The sequence below is a fragment of the Vanessa tameamea genome, chromosome 18 (assembly GCF_037043105.1).
Source record: "Vanessa tameamea isolate UH-Manoa-2023 chromosome 18, ilVanTame1 primary haplotype, whole genome shotgun sequence".
NCBI classification, from domain to species: Eukaryota; Metazoa; Arthropoda; class Insecta; order Lepidoptera; family Nymphalidae; genus Vanessa; species Vanessa tameamea.
In genome coordinates this window covers 3,882,287-3,906,275 of record NC_087326.1, presented here as the reverse complement: position 1 = coordinate 3,906,275, position 23,989 = coordinate 3,882,287, and the positions used below count along the sequence as shown (strand labels likewise).

The following is a 23,989-nucleotide window of genomic DNA, read 5'->3' as shown; positions in this document are numbered from 1 at the left end:
AACAGCAGTAGAAGGAATAGCACTCCGACTTTTAAAACACCATCCGACTTTTCTAACATCACCAGTTAATCATTAATTTAATGTTTTATTGACAGTAGAAAACCTACTAATAGTGAATATCAGAAACATTTTAAACGATAGAGCACGCTTAAGATCCTCCCACGCACTTAAATTAATTAGGAATTGCGAGTCCCACATATTTCCCTCTTCATGTAGAGGATACGCGTAACAAGTTTTCTTAGAGATAAAAAAGGGGTGTTAAGGGAGGGAGGGAGGGAGGTAGGGACCAACTCACCGGTGCTGCAGTAGGCGATGCTGGTGGTGATGTTGTCGCGCGAGGGCGCCTCGCCGGCCGGCCACGCCGTGCGGCACGCCAGGCACACCGTCACGAACAGCCGGATGCAGGCGCCCGAGTTCGACTGCGGGCCCGGCACGGACAATGGTCATTAGCTTGCCGGCACCACTTGCTCAGAGCGGTGACTTGTAATAGTTAGCGAGTAATATATCAAAAAGAGACTTCATCGGATTTCAATCACATGGTTTAATAAAAATTAAAACAAACTATTTATTTAGATTAAATAAAACTGAACTACACTGAAAAAACTATGTCTGCTAAATATTATAAACGTCAAAGTAACTCTGTCATTATCTTTGTTATTTCATTTATACTAAATCGCTGTGCCGATCTTAATGAAGTGGGATCTGCATATAAGCAGATTTACTCATATTTTGCGATATTTTCGGTCTCAATAAATTTGACTAAGGGACTAAGCTTAGTTAGTTTAGCAAGTTGTACATCATTTCGAACGCCCCAGTTTTTAGAATACGTAGATTTTTTATTTAATTCGATTGTGACTAAGATCTATATATCTTTGCCGTTATAACCGTATCACATAGACGCGGGTCAAGGCGCACTGACCGGGTAGTCGGCGTTGGTGGTGGAGTGGTTGGTGACGGCGTAGGTGTGGTGCGGCGCGGCGCGCACGTGCGACCAGAACAGCGCGTCGCGCTGCGAGGCGGGCCAGATGCGCTTGAACGTCTGGTGGAACACCAGCGCGTCCGTCGATATCGCCTCCACTATGTTCATCGTCTCCAGTGTCGCTGGAACACACAGTTTGGTACGTTATGTTATTGTTATGCCGGTATTAGGACTTAAAAAAACTCTGACTCGTCCGTATTGTATGCGTAAGCAGCTTGAGCCGTGAGAACAATCTTGATTTTTGTGTATCTTGACGAACGATGAAGACGCTGAGGGTGTCGAGGCTGCACGCGATTGCTTACCGTCTATAGGACTCTCACTTGACATTGGGCTATTAATTGACCGCAAGTGTACATGCGCGAACTTGTTCCCACTACTGCCCTCTGTGCTCACGACTCGTGCCGGTGATTATAATATGACTGATATAGTTATATCTTAAACATATATATCTTAAACTTAATGTCTTGGGGGCGAACTACAGGCGTGCGTTTCTTTGGATACTACACAATCGATTTATAATTCTCTTTCTTATATGAACATATGTATAATACTTTTTAAATAATAATAAAAAAAAGCTTTTAATGCAATTTACACCGCGCGAAGTTATATCTCCGCCCATATTGTACATGTAGGTAAATTGCGAGCGACGTCATTCTCTCACGCGCTTATATAAATGCCTTGTAAGGCCTCAAAACTACATGTCCGATTTGAAAGGTGTTAAAGGCAATTTTAAAGACAAAAAAAAGATTTAAATGAATATTTTCTACACTTCGACAGGGATGAATATTGACTACAATTTGAACTTATGATCATTTATTTAAATAGAACAATGATCTGTGCTTCGTCTAAATATATATATATGCTGTATCGAAAATATGTGTACATATTTGGGATATCTAAAAATCGAACATTAGTGTCTAACTTAGTAAGTTTTTTCTTTCCCAAAACTTGAACAATTCTGGCAGTGTTCGCTTGGAAAGCGTCCGAACCGACATCGACCTAACCGATCTTTACACAACATCGCTGTCTCAAAACATACGTACAATTAACACATAAATAAACTAACCGAACTCAAGCAATAAAATAAAATTATTAAAATGCAAGTTGCATATAAATGAAATTAATAGTTTATGAGGGAATCCGTTAAAATCAAATATACAAGATATACGATATGCTTAGCTCGGTTCATTTGAAAAGATTTTATCGTACTTTTCACGCAACCTTTACGTCGCGGCTCATTTACTGAGTATTTAACAGGACACGCGTTGCGTATCGGATACGACGAAACATTTTAAACTAATTACTCATTCTTACTACAAACTGCAAATGCAACTACGCTATAAGTAATTACAAAAAACCAAACGAATTTTATAAAATGTAACAAAATATTGTAAATACGAATCTAACACAAGTGATAAGCTTAAAAAGAGGGGCAAATAGGAATATTAGTAATTCCTTAATACATTTTGGCCATTGCTAACTATTCTTAAAAATAAATTTAACTAAACTAGTGTACCGATTATTATAAAATTTTGCATACACTTTATCAGGGTGTTAGGCCTACGAACTAACATGCGGGCGAAGCCTCGGCCGGAAACTAGTATGTATAAGTTTTTTTTTGTTTTTTGTGCAAGCCCGTCTGGTTAGGTACCACCCCACTCACCACTCACCACTCGTCATATCGCAAAACAGCAATTGCATTTGAGTTCTGATTTGAAGGGTAAGTGAGTCAGTGGAACTGCTGGCACAAGGGACATAAAATCTTAGTTCCCAAGGTTAGTGGCGCATTGGTATGATGTAAGGAATGGTTAATATTAATGTATAATAATATTAGATTTTAGCGCCAATGTCTATGGGCGATGAGGACCACATACTATCAGGTGGCCCATATGCCCGCCAGCCTACCCATTACATAAAAAAAGTTTACTCACTTTCCCATTCGTATCTATATCTCGGGTTGAAGAAGTAATGGCACATCTCCCGCGCGGACACGCCATGCACTTTGTGCATCGCCTTCAAAGGATCCATCACCATGCCATCGATTTCCATTTCTCTGATGACAAAAATAAAAACAAAAATGATTATACCGTAATTTTAATGCGAAGAAAATGTTGGTGTTAATGACTGTATCACAACATTCCTTAGTGTGAAATTTGCCTGTCAAAAACCATAACCACGAATTAACGGTCACGCATTTGTCGAATTAACACATAGCCGGAAAAACAAAAGAAACTCGAAAACAGAAGACAACAAAATAAGTTCTATTTTTAAACTGATACAGATGACCAGGGCGTAATTAGATAATTAAATATTACATTACATAACGAATTCAACCTTCTTGTTACGTTAGTCTTAATAAGTCAATGTGTGCATATTTTGATTGATTCATAGTTCATAATAAACGAGTTAATAACGGTAAGTGGTGGTGACTAACGTCGCCACTATCAGATAACGATCACGTGATTAATCGTTTTGGATAAACATAGTTGATGTTATATGTAATAATTAATCTGCGATAAATATTTCACCTTCTGTACATCCTCATGTCCCCTTCTTCGGCGAACAACTGCCAACCGATCTGACCTCCGACACCTTCGAATGCCGCTTGGATCTGTTCAGTTGATATCCGGTCGATCTAAAAAAAATAGCTGACTTTAAAAATAATAAATAAAGTTACTATTAACAATATTATAGTCAAAAACCCCCCCTCTGCATATGGGGAGAAACGCATTTTCCAACAAGACAAAAAAAGACCTCTACCTTAACATTTATGCAATTAAGTTGGCAATATCAGATCTACGAAGTCTATGAAGTCATTCAATATTTTGCTCAAAACCAGCTCTTCTGATACGAGAAGGAATATCTGCTATAATAACATGCTGCTCAAATGTTTTCAACTAACTAGTTATGGTTATTCAAGAAGGTAAGTGGATTCTACTGCAAATTGATCGCAATTTTCTCGGTGCTTCCGCAACAGAAGATTGCTTTGCTTAGAAAGTGAAAACACGCGAAATAATCTGTATGTTATAATATCATTTAGAAAGCAAAACGCGAAGTAGATTAAAATACGTAAAAATAATAATATTAACAAACATTAATTCACGTTTATCAAATTATTTTTTCATTATAGGCATTAAATGATATAGTAAAGAAATTATAATATATTTTTTCTTATATTATCTTTACAAAATACGTATTTTTTTATATTACTTACGTTGGCCATCTGGCATATACTGCCCACAGACATTGGCACTCTAGACTCTTTTATAAACCTTCCTTACATCGCCAACGCGCCACCAACCATGGGAACTAAGATTAAGATGTCATATCCCTTGTGCCTGGTGTTACACTGCCTCACTCACCCTTCAAACTGGGGCACATCAATACTAACCTACTCACTTACTGTCGTACTCATTAAAACCCTTTCCGCCACCATTAATTTGACATTTAAACGACATAACATTGTTTAACTAATTATCTCTTAAACGACATTTATAGATAAAGCCGTTAATGTTTCAATACAACAAAAAATAGGAACAAATATTTTAAAATGTCAACGCAAGTTGTATGCGTATATATATTATAATATGTCTATAAAGTATTGTACGGAACATTTTCAACGAAATCCGAATGTATGAATTACAAAAGATATAATCTTAGGAAAAGAAATAAACAAAAGAAGTTAGTTCCACCGCGAAATATTGTTCGTCGCTATTCGAGCGGATATTTTCCTTCCTCTAAATTGCAAACAGCTCATGTTTATACTTTAACAGTAAAAAAATAGTAAGATCTTTAGATTTTTAAATTTTATTTCTCAAAAAAAGAGGGACAAATTTATTTATTTTTTAAATGTGTGCTATATTGAAATATAAGTAGCACAATATTACAACTATAATATTAAGCAATAATATAGTATGTGATAAAGATTTTTCTATTTAAAGACTAGATAAACAGAATAACATGTAAACTGTTCATTTATATTTCGTAAAAAAGGGATGTAAATTTTAAATTACTGTTTTTTTTAGTTTGGCTTGTAAAATAATCCTGAAATATATGCCTAATGAGAGTTAAGAAACGACAAAATATTTAAATAAATGAAGAGTTTACTTCTGGCCACAAGGAGTGCACGGTTAGTCGGTTGTCAATGGCCGGCGGCGGCAGCTCGACTTCGTCCCGCGTGACTTCAGCGGGCGGAGCGACTCTCGCGCACCGCTCCTCTTCCATCTTGTCAAAACCCGTCTCCACCGCATCGTAGAACTCGTCGTCCGGTAGTGTCGAGTGCGGCCCTTCCTAGGAAAAAGAAATTTCTTTGGTTAATTACATATTGTGATAGACATTGTATCAAAATTACCGAGAAACTTCATGCTAATTTATAAGTTATAAAAGAAAAAAAATATTTAAATAGATACAGAGACATCGAATTAAAATGACAAATAATAGTAAATAAAAAAAATAATTAAAAATAAATCATTTTTGATCTGCAAATCAATCTGTTTTTATTTTCAACACTCAGTTAAGCAATAACGAATGAATTGTTTATCAAATACATAATTCCAATTCATACATGCACAACCATAGAAAGTCTAATCATTGTAGAGCGTAGAATAAAACAATTAATTCTTAGCGACGCGACGCTGACCTACATCTGCCTAAGGACATGAATTATTTGCGTACGATCTACGATTTACAATTATTTTTATTTAACTTTTACATTCCTTCAGTAACAAACGTCCAGTTTCTGCAATGCTAATCAAAGTCAGATTTATTCATCTGTCTAAATTACCTGTTATTGGTCGTCTATTGCGTCATGCGCTATCGACCAATTACAATTCAGATTAAATTAAAATTAGTAAATTCGATATATCTTTTTAACAACAGCTATTTTGTGGATATTTAGTGGATTTATCACGATGATGTCACAAACAGACGGACTGAGTTACGTTGCGTTTATTGTATTAAGAATGATAAATTCTCAAGATTTGATGGGTCTATTCAGAGAGCCATTCATTTCAATTAAATCATTAACGTACTGCACGTTTTTAGAGAACACGTAATATTAATTTAGAAAGAGAACATAAATCTTCGTTTGCTTTTAAGTATAACTTCGTATTATAGTCATATGTACGTAGCAGAAATCAGTCCTATTTCTTCAAATAAACTTAACAAAAACGTATAACGCATATCGATCAGTACTATAGTAGTAGATTCTTAAACAATTGTTTTACCAGAATATTTTACCATAACAAATTTACAACGAATTAATTAAATAAGACCCAGTAACAAAAGTACGGTTTACGGTAAAATTTCAAAAACTTCCTTGAACAGCTACGAAAACAAAAAGCTTTTATTACTTAATTCAAATAATTGCGATACATTTGTTAAAAATACTTGAAAGTACAGGCCACGATTGAAACACGTGCATCCTAATCCAAAGTCGTCCAGGACCATGCACTTGGAGTATTGAAGAATTTAATATGTGCTTAAAATGTATCTCTTTGTATACTACGTTATTATACATCGGATGTAATTCTATCACAAGTTGATATACAAACCCGCAGTGACGTTTGACATACCGCGGTTTGATAACTAATCTTCAAACGAAGACTGGAAAAATAATAATACTGACGCCTGTAGTTTCAGATTTTGATTCCAAACGGTCCAATAATATCGTCTTACGATTAGTTCTCCTTGTTGTTGGCGAATTGATAATGACAAGAAACACATTAACATTTCGTACAGTGTACAGTAACCGGATGGATGATCTGACAGCATAGATATATTCTATCGAATCTCTAAGGTGCTTAAAAAAGACGGTCTCTACATAATGAGATGCACTCTGTAAATACTCATAAAATATATAATGACTAGCTGTTGTCCGCGGCTTTGCTTGCGTTGAATTTGATTATATTTACATTATTTATGACGATATACTGATATACGTATTTATTTATTTGTAATCAAACGCCTGAAGACAAAGATTCATGCTTATAACTTCAAAAATGACGAACTTCCAGACTAACCTATATAAGCAATAGCAACCCCAATTTCACGCCTTCGGTCTAGAATATCCAGAAACGCTTAAATACGTATTTACTTATTTTTAATCAGTATTCAAAAAATAAAGATTCATGTTTCTAACTTCAGAAACGGACATACAAACTTTCAAGCCTTATTACACCCACTTATTCCAAAATTTATTTCTTAGTCGGTGTCTACTTAACAAAATAATCCTACTCACCAAATGTCATGACCCTAACTTTAAAAGTTACTCTCGGCGATGATGAATCAGTCAGTCAGGACTTGTTATTTTATATGTATATATATATAATATAGATATAGATATATAGATAAGAATTTAACGCAAGACACGGCTAGTGAAAGTAAAAAGGATTATTAAACTTAAAATATCTTACATTGAGCTAGTCAAAATTATTGAAACTGATATAAATATGATTAAAATTTAACCACGAGACATATCTAGTAAAATATAAAATAAGAATTAATATACAATGAAATAAATCGAGCTTGTGTATAGTGTGTTATTATTTATCACGCCGCTTCCGTTCCAGCGCTTCTAACCCTTCGGAATACATTATTGAGGATAACGATGTGTGTCATGCTGACGCTACACATGCATAATTTAAATCGATTGATTATCGAGAATATGCCAATATATAAGTTTACATTGATATTATCTACAGGCGAAACAGTTATAGAAAATCATAACAACCAAACCATTATGATAACATTTAATATTAATAAAACAAAAATCGTATAAGAATAGTGTCTGTGATAAAACCTTAGTGATATTGTAAATGCGAAAGTGACTTTGTTTATATTTTCTGTTACACTAACTGATCATAATGAAATTTTGCATACAATGTGTAATCAGGGATACAAGACAGGACAAAGGATACCTAACACCTGACTCCGCCATCACATGCGGGCCCGGCGCGGGGAAACTAGTAATACTATACAGTAATCTTTAAAAATCAATGTCTATAATAAACTTTTCACTCTCTAGTTTACAATTAATCTAAACGTAAGAAAAAGTGTAAAAGAAAATGAATTCACACGATTTGTAAAAATCGTAGTAAAGTTTAAAAATAATTGCCACCTCAAAAAAATAAAAAAATAATAATCCAGACAAGTACTCATAAGAAATCTTATACAAAATTATTCATTACTTGTTAAAATTCCAAATAATAAAAGCAGTATTTCTTTTTACATTTGATGGTATTCCAAGGGTAAATCGTCACGCCCCGAGGTGGCGTGCTCGAGACATTTACCCCGACGATGACGTCAACGCCACACCCCATGAAAGGCAATTGACATGTTTCGATATCCAACCATGACTCCCTTAGGAACAGCCGAGGTTTATAGACTTACCTTGTCACACGCTGTTACGTGTATCTGTTACTATAGTAATATACCTACAACTATATTTATAAAATCATTTTTTCTCACATTTGAACCATGAAACAATTTTTTATTTTATGACGTAAGCATCCTCTAAGAAACGATTTCTGTAAATTTCAAACTTTAAGAGGGTAACGAGAAGCGTAAATCTGTATAAATTTTACTCATACAATGTCGAAATGAGCTAGTTTATTATCTGGGAGTATTTGTCCGACTCGTTTTGTAGACAATCTGAAAATGACGAGATCTTAGCTTCATTCATCGGTCTTTTAAAAAACTACCTTTGGGTTTTTCTATTTAAAAATTGTCAAAGCTTAGAAGTTGGCGTTGCTTAATTATATACTACACATACAGTTGTATTGTATTGACGGTTTCGACGTACCACTATTGTCTCGAACTGTACATTAATAATTCTAAATTTAAATGTACTTTGAAAGCCCGGCGACACAGTACGACTTGAACAATGACCACGCATCCCTCGTTCTCGTTAATAGCGCCTAAGGGATCAATTAAGCTATGCATCCGAACAATGCAGAGCGTGATACGATGCATCTATTCAAATTCAAAGGACTGTCGAGCCATGTGTTGTAAAATATTTAAAGATTTAAAAAATCATTCCTTTCATTTAACTTTACTGTTTGTTTTCTTTAAACATTGTTTTTTTAATATTATTTATTATATTTATTTTAACTTAATATAATAATCATATTGGTTCAGAAGTTTAATAGATGGCGCTATTAAATTTATTATATTACAATCTTTTCTCAATTTAGTTGAAAGATTTACCTACTCGTAAACAAATGACGTTATAATGTCAAAACGTAGTATACTGTTAATTAGATAAAAAAAATGCACGTGACATTGGCGAAATAATCTGTGCCTATTCGGCACAAACAAAAGCCAAAATAAAAAAAAAAAACCATAATAATTACAACAGTACCGAAGAATTATTCCTACTACTTTTCCCCTCCATTCCGCGGACGTTTAGAAATCCTCTTTTATGTGTCCGAATTTATTATGAAATATTTTTACTTTAAAATATAAGGAAAAATTTGCGTAAACACAAAACCGTGACCACAGATTATATAAAAAAAATCATATATTTAACCCGTCATTATATTCATATAAGCATTTATAACAAAAACAAAAGTAACAATTATAGTGAAAGTGAAATCGGCGGCAGTGAACGTGTTCGCTTCTTGCTACAACGCTACGTCATTAAACAATTTTTTTTAGTTGAATTTTTGAAAGTATATTAGAATATACAACCCTATAATACCCATACACCGCAACAAAAAATACTTAATAATATAAACTGAATTTTAGGAAGAAATATATAATTTGGTAGTTTTTCATACAACTTCCTTTGAAATATTTAATTTGAAGGAAGACATGATACGATTGTCATTCAGAGAGCAGAAATACATATGAAACACTTCATACGCCGTCAATGCACCGTCAAACACGAGATATAATATCTAACCATTCCTTGTGTCTGTAATTCCATTAACTCACTTGCCCTTCTATCAGGAACAAGCAATAAAAATGTATTATAGTTTGGCGGTAAAGTAAATTGAGGGTAGGGTCCCCAATTCGCACAAAACTGTAGATAACTCTTACTGAAACAATCTCTAACTTATCTTTCTAATGAATGTATAACAATCAAACACTAATGCTTATCAATTGAATACATTATTTTATCATTAGATTCTCTTTTTCCGGATAACGCATCGTAAAAGTCATTCTATTTCTGCTATTGAATGCTAAACATTATTCAACAGCGTTCAATGTGTACAACCAAGGTTAAATAACACCATTAGCTTTATAAAACTAATGCCGCTGTAAACAAAGAATCATTCTCAGTGAAGGATTGGAGCGAACTAGCACATTAGAACCGCTCTGATGTAACCATCATTCGAAAACCAAAGCTTACAATAATGTACGAATTAACGTTAATCATTTTTTTTAATGTCTCACGTGTTGTCTATTACTTTAGTATAACAACTACAAATACACTATTTCATCGAATTTGATTGGTTGATCTGTGTTGATGTATTTTCAGTTCTCAATAACGTTTTCAGGATAACAATTATTATTTATACTACTAATGATAATTAGAACCGTATAGTAGATAATAAATAACGTAACTGTTTGTTTGTTTCACGTTTTATCATATAATTATCTTTCGTCAAGTTTTTAATGTTTGAAACGAATATGTTTTTTCACATCGTGTTACTGAAACGTAGATTAAAATCAAAATATACTTTATTTAAGTATATAGTATAAGTGGAGCTTACACCGGTTCGGAATGCAGATTCTACCGAGAAGAATCGGCAAGAAACTCAGTAGTTACTCCTTTTTAACATTTAAAAATACAAAGTCATGTTGTCCATTACTTTTGTCATCCTGCCTGGAAATCAATAAGTGTCTATCTAGTAGTAGTAAGATCGATCTAAAACCACAGATTGGGTTTATCTAATTTAAAAAATTGTATTCGCCTGCTTTGATGAGTCGTTTTTAATATAAAGATAGACCAATATACTGAGTATTGAGTTCCTAGCAAAAATAAAAACACCCGAATCTCAGTACGAGTGATTGATTGTGCTTGCGTCAGAAACGTTTTATTTTTGTGTCAGAAACACGATACAGAGTAAACTCTTTACAGCGAAACTCAAGACAAGATTTTTTTTTGTAAGAATTCACTTCGTTTCTCACTCATGAAATATTGACAACCGACAAAGAGTGCCAATTGATACTTGTATCCTATAAATTTATCTGCGTAGAGTTTTGAATATATTCTTACAAAATAGACCTACAGTTCCTTGTTAGGTTCTGATTTACTAAAGGCCATGTAGTAAAATCCCCCTTTATGTCTTTAATAATTGGACTATATCTAGAAATGAGAATTAAAATTGACCTTAATAAAATATTTTTTGATATTTGTACAATAATCAACTAAATTATAGAAATTAAATATTACAGTTTGTTAACTTTGCCTGTAATATTTTTCTATGTCAATAATGTTTTGTATTTTCTTACTCATATCTATATCTTGGGATGGGATAGTATCATCTTTATTCAACAATAACACTTTTATTTTACTTCAGTAATAATAAAGATAAAATTAATACAAACTGACGCCACAATATGAACGTATTCCTACGTAATAGAGAACGACTGTTGTACTATAAGAGCCGAGATGGCCCAGTGGATAGAACGCGTGCATCTTAACCGATGATTTCGGGTTCAAACCCAGACAGGCACCACTGAATTTTCATGTGCTTAATTTGTGTTTATAATTCATCTCGTGCTCGGCGGTGAAGGAAAACATCGTGAGGAAACCGGCATGTGTCTAATTTCAACGAAATTCTGTAAACGAAATGTGTATTCCGCCAACCCGCATTGGAGCAGCGTGGTGGAATATGCTCCAAACCTTCTCCTCAAAGGGAGAGGAGGCCTTTAGCCCAGCAGTGGGAAATTTACAGGCTGCTAATGCTAATACTATAAGAGTGTATCGATGAATGGGTTTTAAGGTTAACAAACCAAATTGTACTAATTATTACGTTATAGGAAGTTGAAAAGAGTTTACACTGTATATATATGAACGTTTTAGTCTAATTGAATCACCTTGATTTATTTCCCCCATAACGCACAATTATTTCCTTAAACTACTCTCGTAAACGTTTTAAAAAAAAAACGATTTTTATTAAATGTAGATGGACGCGCAAATAGGATACCTGATGGTAATCGGTCATCACCGCCCAGAGATATTAGCGCTGTAAAAAATATTAACCATTCCAAACATTATCAATGCGCCGCCGACCTTGAGAACTGAGATCTTATGTCCCTTATGCCATTCCATTGGCTTACTCGCACTTGAAACCGGAACACAATACTAAACTGCTGTTTGGTGATCGAATACGTGATGAGACACTACCTACCTAGACAGGAATATAGGTAAATAGCTCTTCCAAAGTGAACTTAATATAACGTATACTCTATTCCAACCATAAGAGGATTTGCGAAAAAAGGCGTTTTTAACATCGGCTAAACTGTTATCGGAATTTTGGAAGTAAAATTAAAGTGGTAATAAGTAGTTAAGTGTATTAGTGTTGTATTATAAATAAAGATATATTACTCATAAACTCTTAGTAGTGCACAATATAGATGAGTTATTAGCAAATCGCATGAAATAAATCTAAGGTTTGTTTATCTTTTTTCCTACTCCCATTGGAATAGGCTATATATCCACATATGTATATTCAATAATTACTGAACATCCACGATATTTTTGCTAAACTAAGATATCGAGCTTTAAACTAATATTTTCTTGGAATATAAGACTCTACAAAGATTTAATTTTACTATTGCAATCCTGCGTCTAGTGCTTCCCGGTGGTCGTACTTAGCCAGTTACGGCTGTACCAGCGCTGGCCTTAATGCCACCCAGGGCGCAAATTTTTCTGTAACTATGTTGACATAATTACAGAAAAATGTTATATGTGAGAACTGTTATTGGCCCAATAGTTATTAAGTATTTGTTATTTTTGTTTATCAAAGGATGTATGTTGTCCAATTAAATAAATAAATAATTAAATTGATTTCGAACTGGATGTGTCACGCGCTTTCACCCGCGTTACATTTAATTAACAGATACATACATGCTTCATTAATTAATATTTAATTGACAATTATGATTACTACTCCGTCAAGCTCTTAGCGTAAAGTTATATAGCCCGACACAATCAACGGGCTATCTATCTATCTATCGCAAAACGAATTATTTATATCGGACCGATAGTTGCTAAGGTTAGCCAGTTTACCCATACGAACCGTATAAATTTATAATATAAATATGGATTTAGCAAAAGTGATGTGGAAACTAAGTTACTGTGACAAGTCTGCGTCATTATGAGAAGTTTTTATTCAATCGCTGTAGTAGTATAAGTTAAATAAGAGCACTTGTTTAATATTCAGGAAATTTAACCCAAATACAACAAGCAATGCGCACACTGTTATTGAAGAAAAGCCCCCACATTCCGAATACAACAAACATTACACGCCCGAATTTATAAACGGAGAAAACATAATATATCTCAAACGTACCCGCCGCCAGTTTACATCGCCGCCAACGGAACATCAGACAATGCGTTTCGATACAACATCAAAAAGCCGAGAGAAAATGGATAAACAAAAGGGAACGTTTACGACGGCTCTATTTAACATGTAGCCCTATACTATTGTATAAGTCGTCTGTCGTAACAAAATGTGGTCATACCCTCGTAGCTGTCTTCGCCGATATTGGCGCTGGTGACGTCACGGCGCACCCTCCGTTACTATGTGGAATTCGACTTGTTACAACTATATGAAAAAGATCATGGACTCACCTGACCTATATCCACGACGAATTACTGTTAGACGAAGGTTATTATTGCTATGAAAACTGTATATAATATTTATGGACGAGTCGGGTCGCTGTAGCGAATATTTGATACATTTCGGACTAATATAGATTAGTCCGAAATGTAGCAATGTAGCGGTCACAAATCATGGTAGGGTCGTTATAATAAAATCATTATAAACAGAATACGAACAAAACTTCGCTCTTCACATATAACTTACTTGGTGGCAGAGTCTTATGCAAATCCGTCTGGGTAGGTACCATCCATTCATCATGTATTCTGCCCCCTAACAGCAATATTATTGTGTTTAAAGGAGTGAGCCAGTGTGACTACAGGCATTCAAGGAGATAACATCTTAGGTAGCAAGTTTGGTGGTGCAATAGTGTTGTAAGGAATGATTAATATTTCTTACAGCACAAATGGGCAATGGTGACCATCACGTGACCCAAATTATCGTCCTACGTACTACGTACTTAATTAAAAAAAAAAGCAAACTAGTAAGATAATACATTATTTAGTATATATCGTCATTGAACTAAAAATGTGTGCAGAGTTTTAACTCAAACAGTTAGGCGGAACTACTTTAAAATTCGTTCGCAATATTTGACGCACACAAGACTAACAGGCGAATTTGAAATAAGACAACTGGCACACAATTGTAAAGAGATTGCATAGTAAATAAATATAACCACAGAAAGCATAACTGTAATCCTGAAAATACGATTGTGTTGCTAAATGGAAAGGAAAAAAAAAATTCCATGCAGCATCCCTATCATCTCGCATCATTAACTCTATCAAATAATAGAAACATACTCGGAAGACATGGTATGTTTTATAAATTTTGCGATATATATATATATATATACATCAGCACTGTATTTACGAAATAATGAGAATGACACCGCTAATCATCTCACTTGAATTTAAATTAAGAATCCAATCTAATTAATCTTCGATTACAGATCACACAGAAAGTAAAGATTTGTTGCTTTGGTACTGTAGGTATATTCTATACACAAATATGCTGAATTGTTAAACAATACATGGCAAATTCCACATATTACTCACCATTGAGAATATAAAATACCTACTAGACTATATAATCAATTTTATTACGAGCTTCCATATTGAACAGTTCGTATCACTTCGCAGTTCATTCGTCTTTGTGATGTTTTGTTATTTTTTTAAACCAACGAATTAAAAAAATCCTTTTGGTTTAATATGGAATATACTGGGTTATATTCAATCAACACTTTTTATATCTAATGGTATTTGATTCGGAATTAATTTAAATTTTTAAAGTAATTTATAAAAAATAAGCTGTTCGTCTCGACCTCTTTTGGGTGTTTTTTTTTATAGTTAAAATCCTGTAACCCAGTCTTTGAATGTCGTAGAATTATAAGTTAATCTGAGTATTAACAAAACTTATACATCAATAAATATAAAAAAAAAAATACAAATTAAGATAAATAATGTTAAATTAAAATATTCATATCAACGTATCGATAATGCTCAGGTATGAAATAATCTATGAGTGTTTTAATTCTATTATTAATAAGCGGAAACTTAATCTATTCAATTATATTGTATTTAGTCACTATGAAATACGAGTAGAATACATATAAGTCGACTGAATCAATAAATAGACATTCACAACAAATTACTGGCAATTTGAAAAATACAACAAAAGTAAAATATTATTTTAATTAACGTTGCGAGACAAATAAAAATGCAAAAGAAAATAAATTATCGTTACACAAAGGTCAATTGACTAGAAACATCTAGGTAGTCAGTGGTATTCAGGTCTCACCCAAAGATCAAAATAACGCTTTTTTCCTATAACGACTTCTTGAGTGTTATGGGCGATGTGATGACGATAATGTTGATGTCCTCCTGACCGATTACGGTCACGACGGTCATCATCACAAGGGAGACCATAGCAATCTCATATATACTTATTACAGTGCTCAACCAGCAGTCACCAACACAAGTGATTTCTCTAAACCCTCACTCTCACGATCCGACATCGCCGTTCAGATTTCGTGCTTAAGACTAACGATTTTACGTGCATTGCGAAGGCAAGGATGCTACTGAGATTTAAATGATTAAAAAAAAACAATTAATGTTTGATCCGTCCCGGGATTTGAACCCAAGAGATCTGTGGCTTTATAAGCTATGCACTACCACAAGGCCTTCATTATATACATATATAGTCCATATAATTATGTTCAATTGAATTATAGAATTTATTATGTTGCACGGCGATTGTTACGCCAGATGTTTATTGTTACCTTATATGAAGTCGCAAATGGTCGTAACCTATTCGATGCTAATATTTGTAAAGATTTACGTCGTATTCGCTATAGATATCGAATCGAATTGCCAACAGCGTAAATCAATGTGCTACAAAACAATGTGCCCGCCGCGTCTGTCCATCGGAGCTCAATAAACTCAAAAACTAGCTAACGGATTTTCAGCGGCTTTTACCAATGTACCCAGTGATTTATGAAACAGATTTAGGTGTATAATTTTGTATTTTTTGTGTTATTTAACTGATACATGTGATGATGATGATGTTGAAGATGCTACGGTGGTAGGCTTTGTGCAAATCTGTCTGTCTAGGTACCACCCACTTATCAAGTATTCTACCGCAAGTACTTAGTATCGTTCCGGTTTGAATCGTGAGTGAGCTAGTGTAACAACAGGCACAAGGAACATAACATCTTAGTTCCCAAGGTTGGTGGCGTATTGACGATGTAAGGAATGGTTAATATTTACAACAGCAATGTGTATTACTGGTGGTGACCACTTAACATCAAGTGGCACATTTGCCGGTGCGCCTACCAATTACATAAAAAACAAAAACGCGCTACGTAAACCAACGAGTTATATACATTATGATATAAATGTTTTACGCAGAACATTATTGTATCCTTGTCGATGTATCTATAAAAAATAAATGAATATTAGCAAGGGTGCAAACGTTCGCGATTGGCACGAAGGGCTTATTGATTTATTAAAGCTTAACATGACGAGTCAATGCCATCACGCTTCAACTATTTGTTTTTCAAACTTCACAGAAGAAAACTGCCTTAACGATTACATCGAATAATTGACATGTTATTAATTACGACATTACATGCTCCGCATATAATTTTCGATCTATATACTTAATCAAAAGAAATTGTTCTCATATGTACATGTACACTATACATAAACATAAGCACAGATAAAATATTAAAAACATAAATTCTCAAAAAAATTTCTCAAAATATAGATCGCAACTTTTTACAAAGATCAATCTATTCGATTAAATAAATAGTTTTTAGTAATCTAAATTCGTCTAAACATACCATATATATTTAAAACTTCGGAAGAAAACGTCAAAAGATTTCATAAGTTTAATTTAAAATATATACGCATTATAATCTTGCGAAACCATTTCGTATCGCGAGAAAGCGCAATTAGACAGTTTGATGAAAAAAAAAAATTATGATTTGCTGATGTCGACCTGAAAAGCTATAAGCTTTTTAACTTGTCAAATCTAAGCCATATAATCGGTTTACCTATTGGATTATATTTGTTTTGTATCATTACTACATTGTAGAATTTATTGAAGGAATTTAGATAGTAATCACGAAATCATCTACGAAACGTGACTACACGAAAACGTATATCACTATCATAAAAGTGTTACGTTTTACGTTTTAATATAACTCCGAAGGACCATAGAGCATAAATACTGTACTTATTTACTCACATGATAATTTTGTTTCTCATGACATATTTATTTTTAATTCAAAATTCGAATTAAAAATAAAAATAAAAAATCTTATTTTGTATTTAGAATATATTTCTTTTCGTACTGTATTTTTTTTGCGTTATTCTACATTTAGTTATCACCTATAATATTATGGTAACACTTTTAATCAAGTTTGTCAAATCTGTATATCAATGTATTATGTGTGTATGTATATAGCTCATACACACATATGATCAAATAAATATTTAAACTTTTTTAAATAATAAACATCAAATCGATTCAACTAAATACGAACATGTTCTTTTCATACAGAATGTTTTTAATGTGACCTTAGGTAGTAAAAGCAGACGATATCACTTCGCCTTGCCTTTAAACAAGTATCAAGTACACTCTACATCTGCCTGACCGACCTAGGCTCAGTGCCAGAAACCTGTTCATTGCGAAGCTATCGTATTACGCCTGGCACTAAGCATATCTACCGGCGTCTACTTATCTCTAATAAGATCCATCGTTCATTGAACTTTATAAATTCCCGGATTTTACAAGTTTACTACTAACAACATACATATATTAAAAAAAAAAGTGTATGATATTTATCTAAAATACCTCACTCCAAACTATGTACAAATATATTTTTTTTATATAAAATAAATTATTATAGTATGATTAGATTTCTATCTTCGCATCTCATTCTACTCTATTCTAGAGTAGAATGAGATGCGAATTGAGTTCATACAGATCCATGTAACGAATTATCTATTCATATTGTCCTTCATGGAATTACATTACCGATGTAGACTTATTATATGAACCGGATATTAAAGAGCGATTGAATTTCACAATGAACGATAATTCCCTGACACTTATACATAAATTTACAAATGTTTTTACTTGCACTTTTAGACTTAATTAGAGTTCCATACTCAAAGCGTGAAACAGGATCCTATTACTAAGACTCTACTAGCCGTGTCTGTCCATCTGTCAGCAGGCTTTATCTCATAAAACGTGATAGTCAGTTGAAATTTTCACGGATAATGTATTTCTGTTACCGCTATAACAACAAATACTAAAAACAGAATAAAATGAATATTTATGGCTCCCTTACAATAGACATGATTTTTTTACCGTTTTTATAGATAATGGTACGGAACCTCCGTGCGCTTGTCTGACTGGCACTTGGTCGGTTTTTATAATCATGACATCATGACATGACATGACATGACAATCAAAACAAATTTAATTTTGAAACCTTTGCATACAATTCTTAGAGTACTGAAAAAAAAACACTGTAAATTTTATAACAACGCTTACGTTAAATTTCTAATCGTCATAGTACGAAGGCGACAAGAAGTTTTTTTTTTTAAATTGGAACGTTTATCAAAATAAAAATGATTTATATCAGAAAGTCTGACGACTTGTTTCCAGAACCGTTGCACAAAAAAGGCCGATACACTTCGAGATATGAAGAAAGGTCGACTCGTAGTATTGTATGCACTTTTCTTTCTCGGTCACGTCACTTAACCGGCACACGGCACGTACCATCTTACATTTTCGCAACCATGCCAGCTTACTAACGTATTTATTAACCGTGAACCGATCAAATTGCAATGGTTTAATAACTTTACAGTTTATATTTGTAATAGTAATGTCCTTCCGTCCGCACTTCGCACTCTTTTAATCTACTAAACCAACATAAACATTATATCAGAAAATGCAACGCTTTTCATAAAAAGTTAAACTTAATAATATTACAATAAAAAAGCGCTTCAACCGCTTTAAATTTAAACTATTGACGTGTGTGACACAGTAATCAGAATTCAAAGTATATTACATTGTTATAATTTACATATATTTATTTTAGAACAATTGAATTAAAATATTCAATATTAATTATATATATAATCGTACCAGCTTTAATAATGACTAATAAAACTAAATCAGCGTAAAAACAGTAACAACGGATACATCACAGACATTGCATATATATATTCACTTAATTTAAATTCCCGTCCTTATCATGAAACCTCACGAATGTGAAGCTATAAATTGAAAATGACGTCACAGCCTCATGAAACAGGCATGTTTGCATTTATTCATTACGAACTCGCTACATTCATCATAAACAGTACCTTCGTGAATCAGTTACACGTAAAACGATTCGGACATGAATAATTGAATTCTTTATAATACATTCAGCTTTATCAGAGACCGCGCAGAATCATTTTTAAATTTAGAACAGATGATCACAGCTTTTTAACGAGATCGCTAAAATTTTATCATTCGTCATTAATGTCGAACATGTGATTAAAAGTACTATAAAGTTTTTTTTCTCTTTTCGATTATGATATAATACTACAAGTTCTTAAAATTATATAAACGTTTTTGCTGACCCTGATTAATCTTTGAATGCCAATCGAAATACCTTGAAAATTCATGAACAATCTTTTAAGATCATTATGGTGTAACCGTATAATGATTACGTAAAAATTATCTTACATAACTTAAGGCATAGGTTTCACAGTGTTCATATTAAACTTTTTTTAATTGTACAGCGTTTGACCAATGTTTAAAATTATTGAGCCTAATTTTACTATCTATATTTTACAGAGAAAAATAAAATAGAACTTTAAGTAGACTTCAATATAATTTAAATACATATTATTGACTACATATTGGACGAATATAAATGAAGGCTAGAAACGAAAACAAGTGACGAACGTCCATGAACGCCGTAACACGAATTTCACCAACATCTCTGCAACACGTAACACGTCTACGAAGCATGCATATCAATATGTCATTACGTTTCCGTGAACTAGTTGCTTATCGTTGTCAACAAATATTTATTTCTGAAGTCTACAATAGAATCCTTTATAACGCTCATTGAAAATTCGTATAATCATCTTTCAGTTCTTATCTGGTTGAGACTATTTGTTCTCAATCTATATTATACAAAGGACATATAAACCGCGTATCCCGATATATATGTAATTACTGACACGATTTTATGACGTGAACAAATGAAAATAGGATTATTTTTGAAATTCTTGAATATTGGTATGTCAATGTTAAAAACGATTAGGAAATCAAGAAATTTTTGAAAAACCAACCTAAAACTGGGTGCTGGATTCAATATGATATTCAGTGAAGGAAAATCAGTTATCATATACACGCAAACGAAAAAGTAAAAGTAAACAAATATTCAACGTCTACGATAGAGGATAATTTTGAAAGTTATTTCAACATGTTGCTCCAGTACGGTGGTGGCAACACATGTTTCAGATATGATCTGACACAAGCCGGTTTTATCCGGTTTTTATTCACGTTAAGCCCCAGAATAAATGAGAATACAAAACACATGAATAATCAGTGACCCTTGCCCGGATTTAAATCTGCGACTTTCGTTTAAGATCCACGTGTTTTATCCACTGGGTCTTCTCGGCTAAGACATTATCAGGTAAAACGAGTAGACACAAAAAAAATCTTATGGAAGAATAATTAATTAGTGTATCGATACACAACTACCAAGACAAACCTATACAACGCTCATCCAAAAATAATATATAACATAATATATTATGAATGTAATATTGTATGTACTCTCCGGCGTCGTCAGCCAAAATATGATCCGCTTTTCTTTCCAGGGTCATCAAGATTGAAAATATTGAAACATAAATAAAGAATAAATAGAAAAAAAATAATGAAATAGAAAGAAAAACGTAAAATCCATATCGAATCTTTAATTTTTACTTTAGTGTTTAAATTATTTAGATAATATATTAATGTAGGTTATTTCACAGTAAAACTGTACACTATTGCAATTGTGTAAACAACTAACTCACCTGACGCTGACATTTCTTAAAAATTTTAAACTTCATCGTAAAAATGGCAACGTATATATTAAACGCATTCAACCAACATCAACACAGAATTCGAAGCAACAAGTCCACAGATTAAAAAATAAAAACAAAAAGCGGGAACAGAAAAACTAGTAACGCGTAAAAATAAACAAACAGAGCAGCGTGTGCGTCCGTCGGGCGTCGCGGCCCGCCGCTCAGTGTTGCGGAGAAAATTACGAGTGTACACAAACGATCTATAAACGTACCGTGCCATTTCTATACTTTAAGTTTCATCGTTTCGATTTTATTTGATTTACATTAATTAAAAAAAAAAACTTAATATAAGCATTGTGTTAGATTTATATTTAATACAGTTCTGTTAATTAACGATTCAAAATGTCTTGTAAAATCCCACTTAAATAAAGTATATTTCGCTTTGATTTGATATGATGTACCTTCAGCTACGGTAGTTATGAATATACCGTATAGTTAATACTAACTTACCGGTATCATATTTGTAAATTGTTATTATACCAGGCAATTGATAAAATGTATCGAGATTGAATTCGTTTAAATGATTTTAAAACTCGTACTCAGGGCCGGATCTACCATATGGCTTTTTGGGCTTCAGCCCAGGGCCCCGTGGATTCAAGGGGGCCCCAGCTAAGTCAAGTCAAAGTAAAAAATAGACGATAATGCGAAAGAATTATTAAATTAAACAGATCGTATGGTTTGCAGCCCTGTGAGTCCTGCAATTAATCAAACCCATTCAATTCATTTAATTCAAGTCTACGTTCAGATATGTCTTAGGTGGGCCCCTAAGTAGTGTTAGCCCAGGGCCCCCTACACTTACGGTCCGGCCCTGCTCATACCACTATGATTGTATGTAATTGTATGATTAACATTAACCCGAAATGTTCTCGTACCGTCAACAAAAAACATGGCACATACAAAGGATGATCTGAACCTAAATTAATATTAAACATTCCCATTTAATAATAAAAAAAACCCAAATACGATCATGCTAATGTAGGCGACTGCTCTTGTTATTTCGAGTATGGCGCATTGCATCTCAAGGACTAGTACTCTCGATTTCCCTCAATATCTCGACTCTCAGCCGCGTTGCTGAGGGTTTCTTTCCATGTTTATCACTTTGTCAAGTAGAGATGTGCCGATTATAACTTTGGCCAATTAGCCGACTAATCGATTAGCCGGTTGTACAAAGACCGACAAGTCGGCCGACTATTCAGCCAAGTCGGTCACGGTTTCGGGGGTCATTTGACAATTTTATATTATATTATCATTGATCACGGTTATTTAGCAACTTCCGCTGCCTGAGAGCGTCTTGATTTTACTTTTCACGGGTCAGAGCGGTGTATTTGTGTAAAAAAATAAAATAAAGTGTTATTGTTCATTAAAGGGAAAGAGCTGAAGAGAATTAAAATTTAATCATGTCAAAAATAATTTCTTGCGTATTTTTTTTAACAATTAAATAATGATTTACGTAAAGTCAAGTATAACCAGTTCCAAATGAAAATTTCTCTAAAATTCAATAAGTGAATCCAGTTAGTTTTTTTGCCGAATAGTCGCCAACTAGTCGCCGACTACGAATGCGGCCGGATGGTGGGCTTTACCGTCTTCTTTGCGGAACATTTTTTCGGAACATCTTTACTATTTACACAATAATACACATTTGTGACTTTAAAAAAAAAATACAAATGAAAACAAATCGACCGTCCTAATACAAATGTAGTAAGTACATTAAAGCAAATTTTATACAAGAACAAAAACACATGTTTACTGTCTTATCGCAAGATATGAATTGTAAATAACAGGACATGATAAATTCACCGCTGCTTGCTTAGCCTTGGAGCCCTCTGAAGACATGAGTGATTATCCTGAACTAGTTATGTTTACAAACTAAACTGACTATTCATGAGGATAAAGAGTGGTTTGAACTTTCAAACTATGTATAAACATCTAATAGAATTTATGTTACTTTTTTAAGACTTCGAAATAGAACAGTTTTAAGCAGAACGCTAAAAATAAACATTTATCAAAAATTAGACACACAAAACTGCGTGAAGGGAGAGAAGTGCTTATCTTAGTTAATATATGAATTTTTTTTTTTTATTTCATTTACGGGACCGACAGGCAGACAAGTTGACCACCAGTGGTAAGCGGTCACAGCCCCTTCACTAATAAAATAAAACCTACATTTACATATTCCATGTGATTTGTTTTGATTTAGCAAACATGATATTAATTTAAATACTTAAAACCACTTCAATTTTACTTCCAAATATTCGAAAATAACTTCGCCAAAAATCGAAATGCCACGTGACTTCATAACGAATGAAATCGCGTTAATTCAATGTCAAAGTTGTTTATTTGACTTTACTGCGCCTGTGATTGAATTATAGATTACTTTATGATGATTTATCTGTTGTCTCACTCTCATTTTAGGTAACTCGTAACTTCATTCCGACTTTTGAGACCTACTAGGTTATTAAATGGGACGCACGAATTGTTACATAACGTTACTAAATATTATAAAATAAAGTTCTTTCGCCGCGTCTGTATAGGTT

At 33.4% G+C, this 23,989-nt stretch overlaps 1 protein-coding gene across 1 annotated transcript in view; it reads right to left on the bottom strand.

Annotated features, from left to right (window-relative positions):
• The window catches only part of LOC113397268 (ceramide transfer protein), a 34,252-nt gene that overhangs the window by 4,698 nt on the left and 5,565 nt on the right, over positions 1 to 23,989 (bottom strand). Inside the window, exons 7-11 of the mRNA XM_026635546.2 lie at positions 5,087 to 5,269; positions 3,508 to 3,614; positions 2,911 to 3,032; positions 920 to 1,101; positions 296 to 419 (exon numbers count right to left, since the gene is read on the bottom strand). Coding sequence (XP_026491331.1) covers positions 296 to 419; positions 920 to 1,101; positions 2,911 to 3,032; positions 3,508 to 3,614; positions 5,087 to 5,269 — 718 coding nt within the window. The remainder of the gene's footprint in view (positions 1 to 295; positions 420 to 919; positions 1,102 to 2,910; positions 3,033 to 3,507; positions 3,615 to 5,086; positions 5,270 to 23,989) is intronic.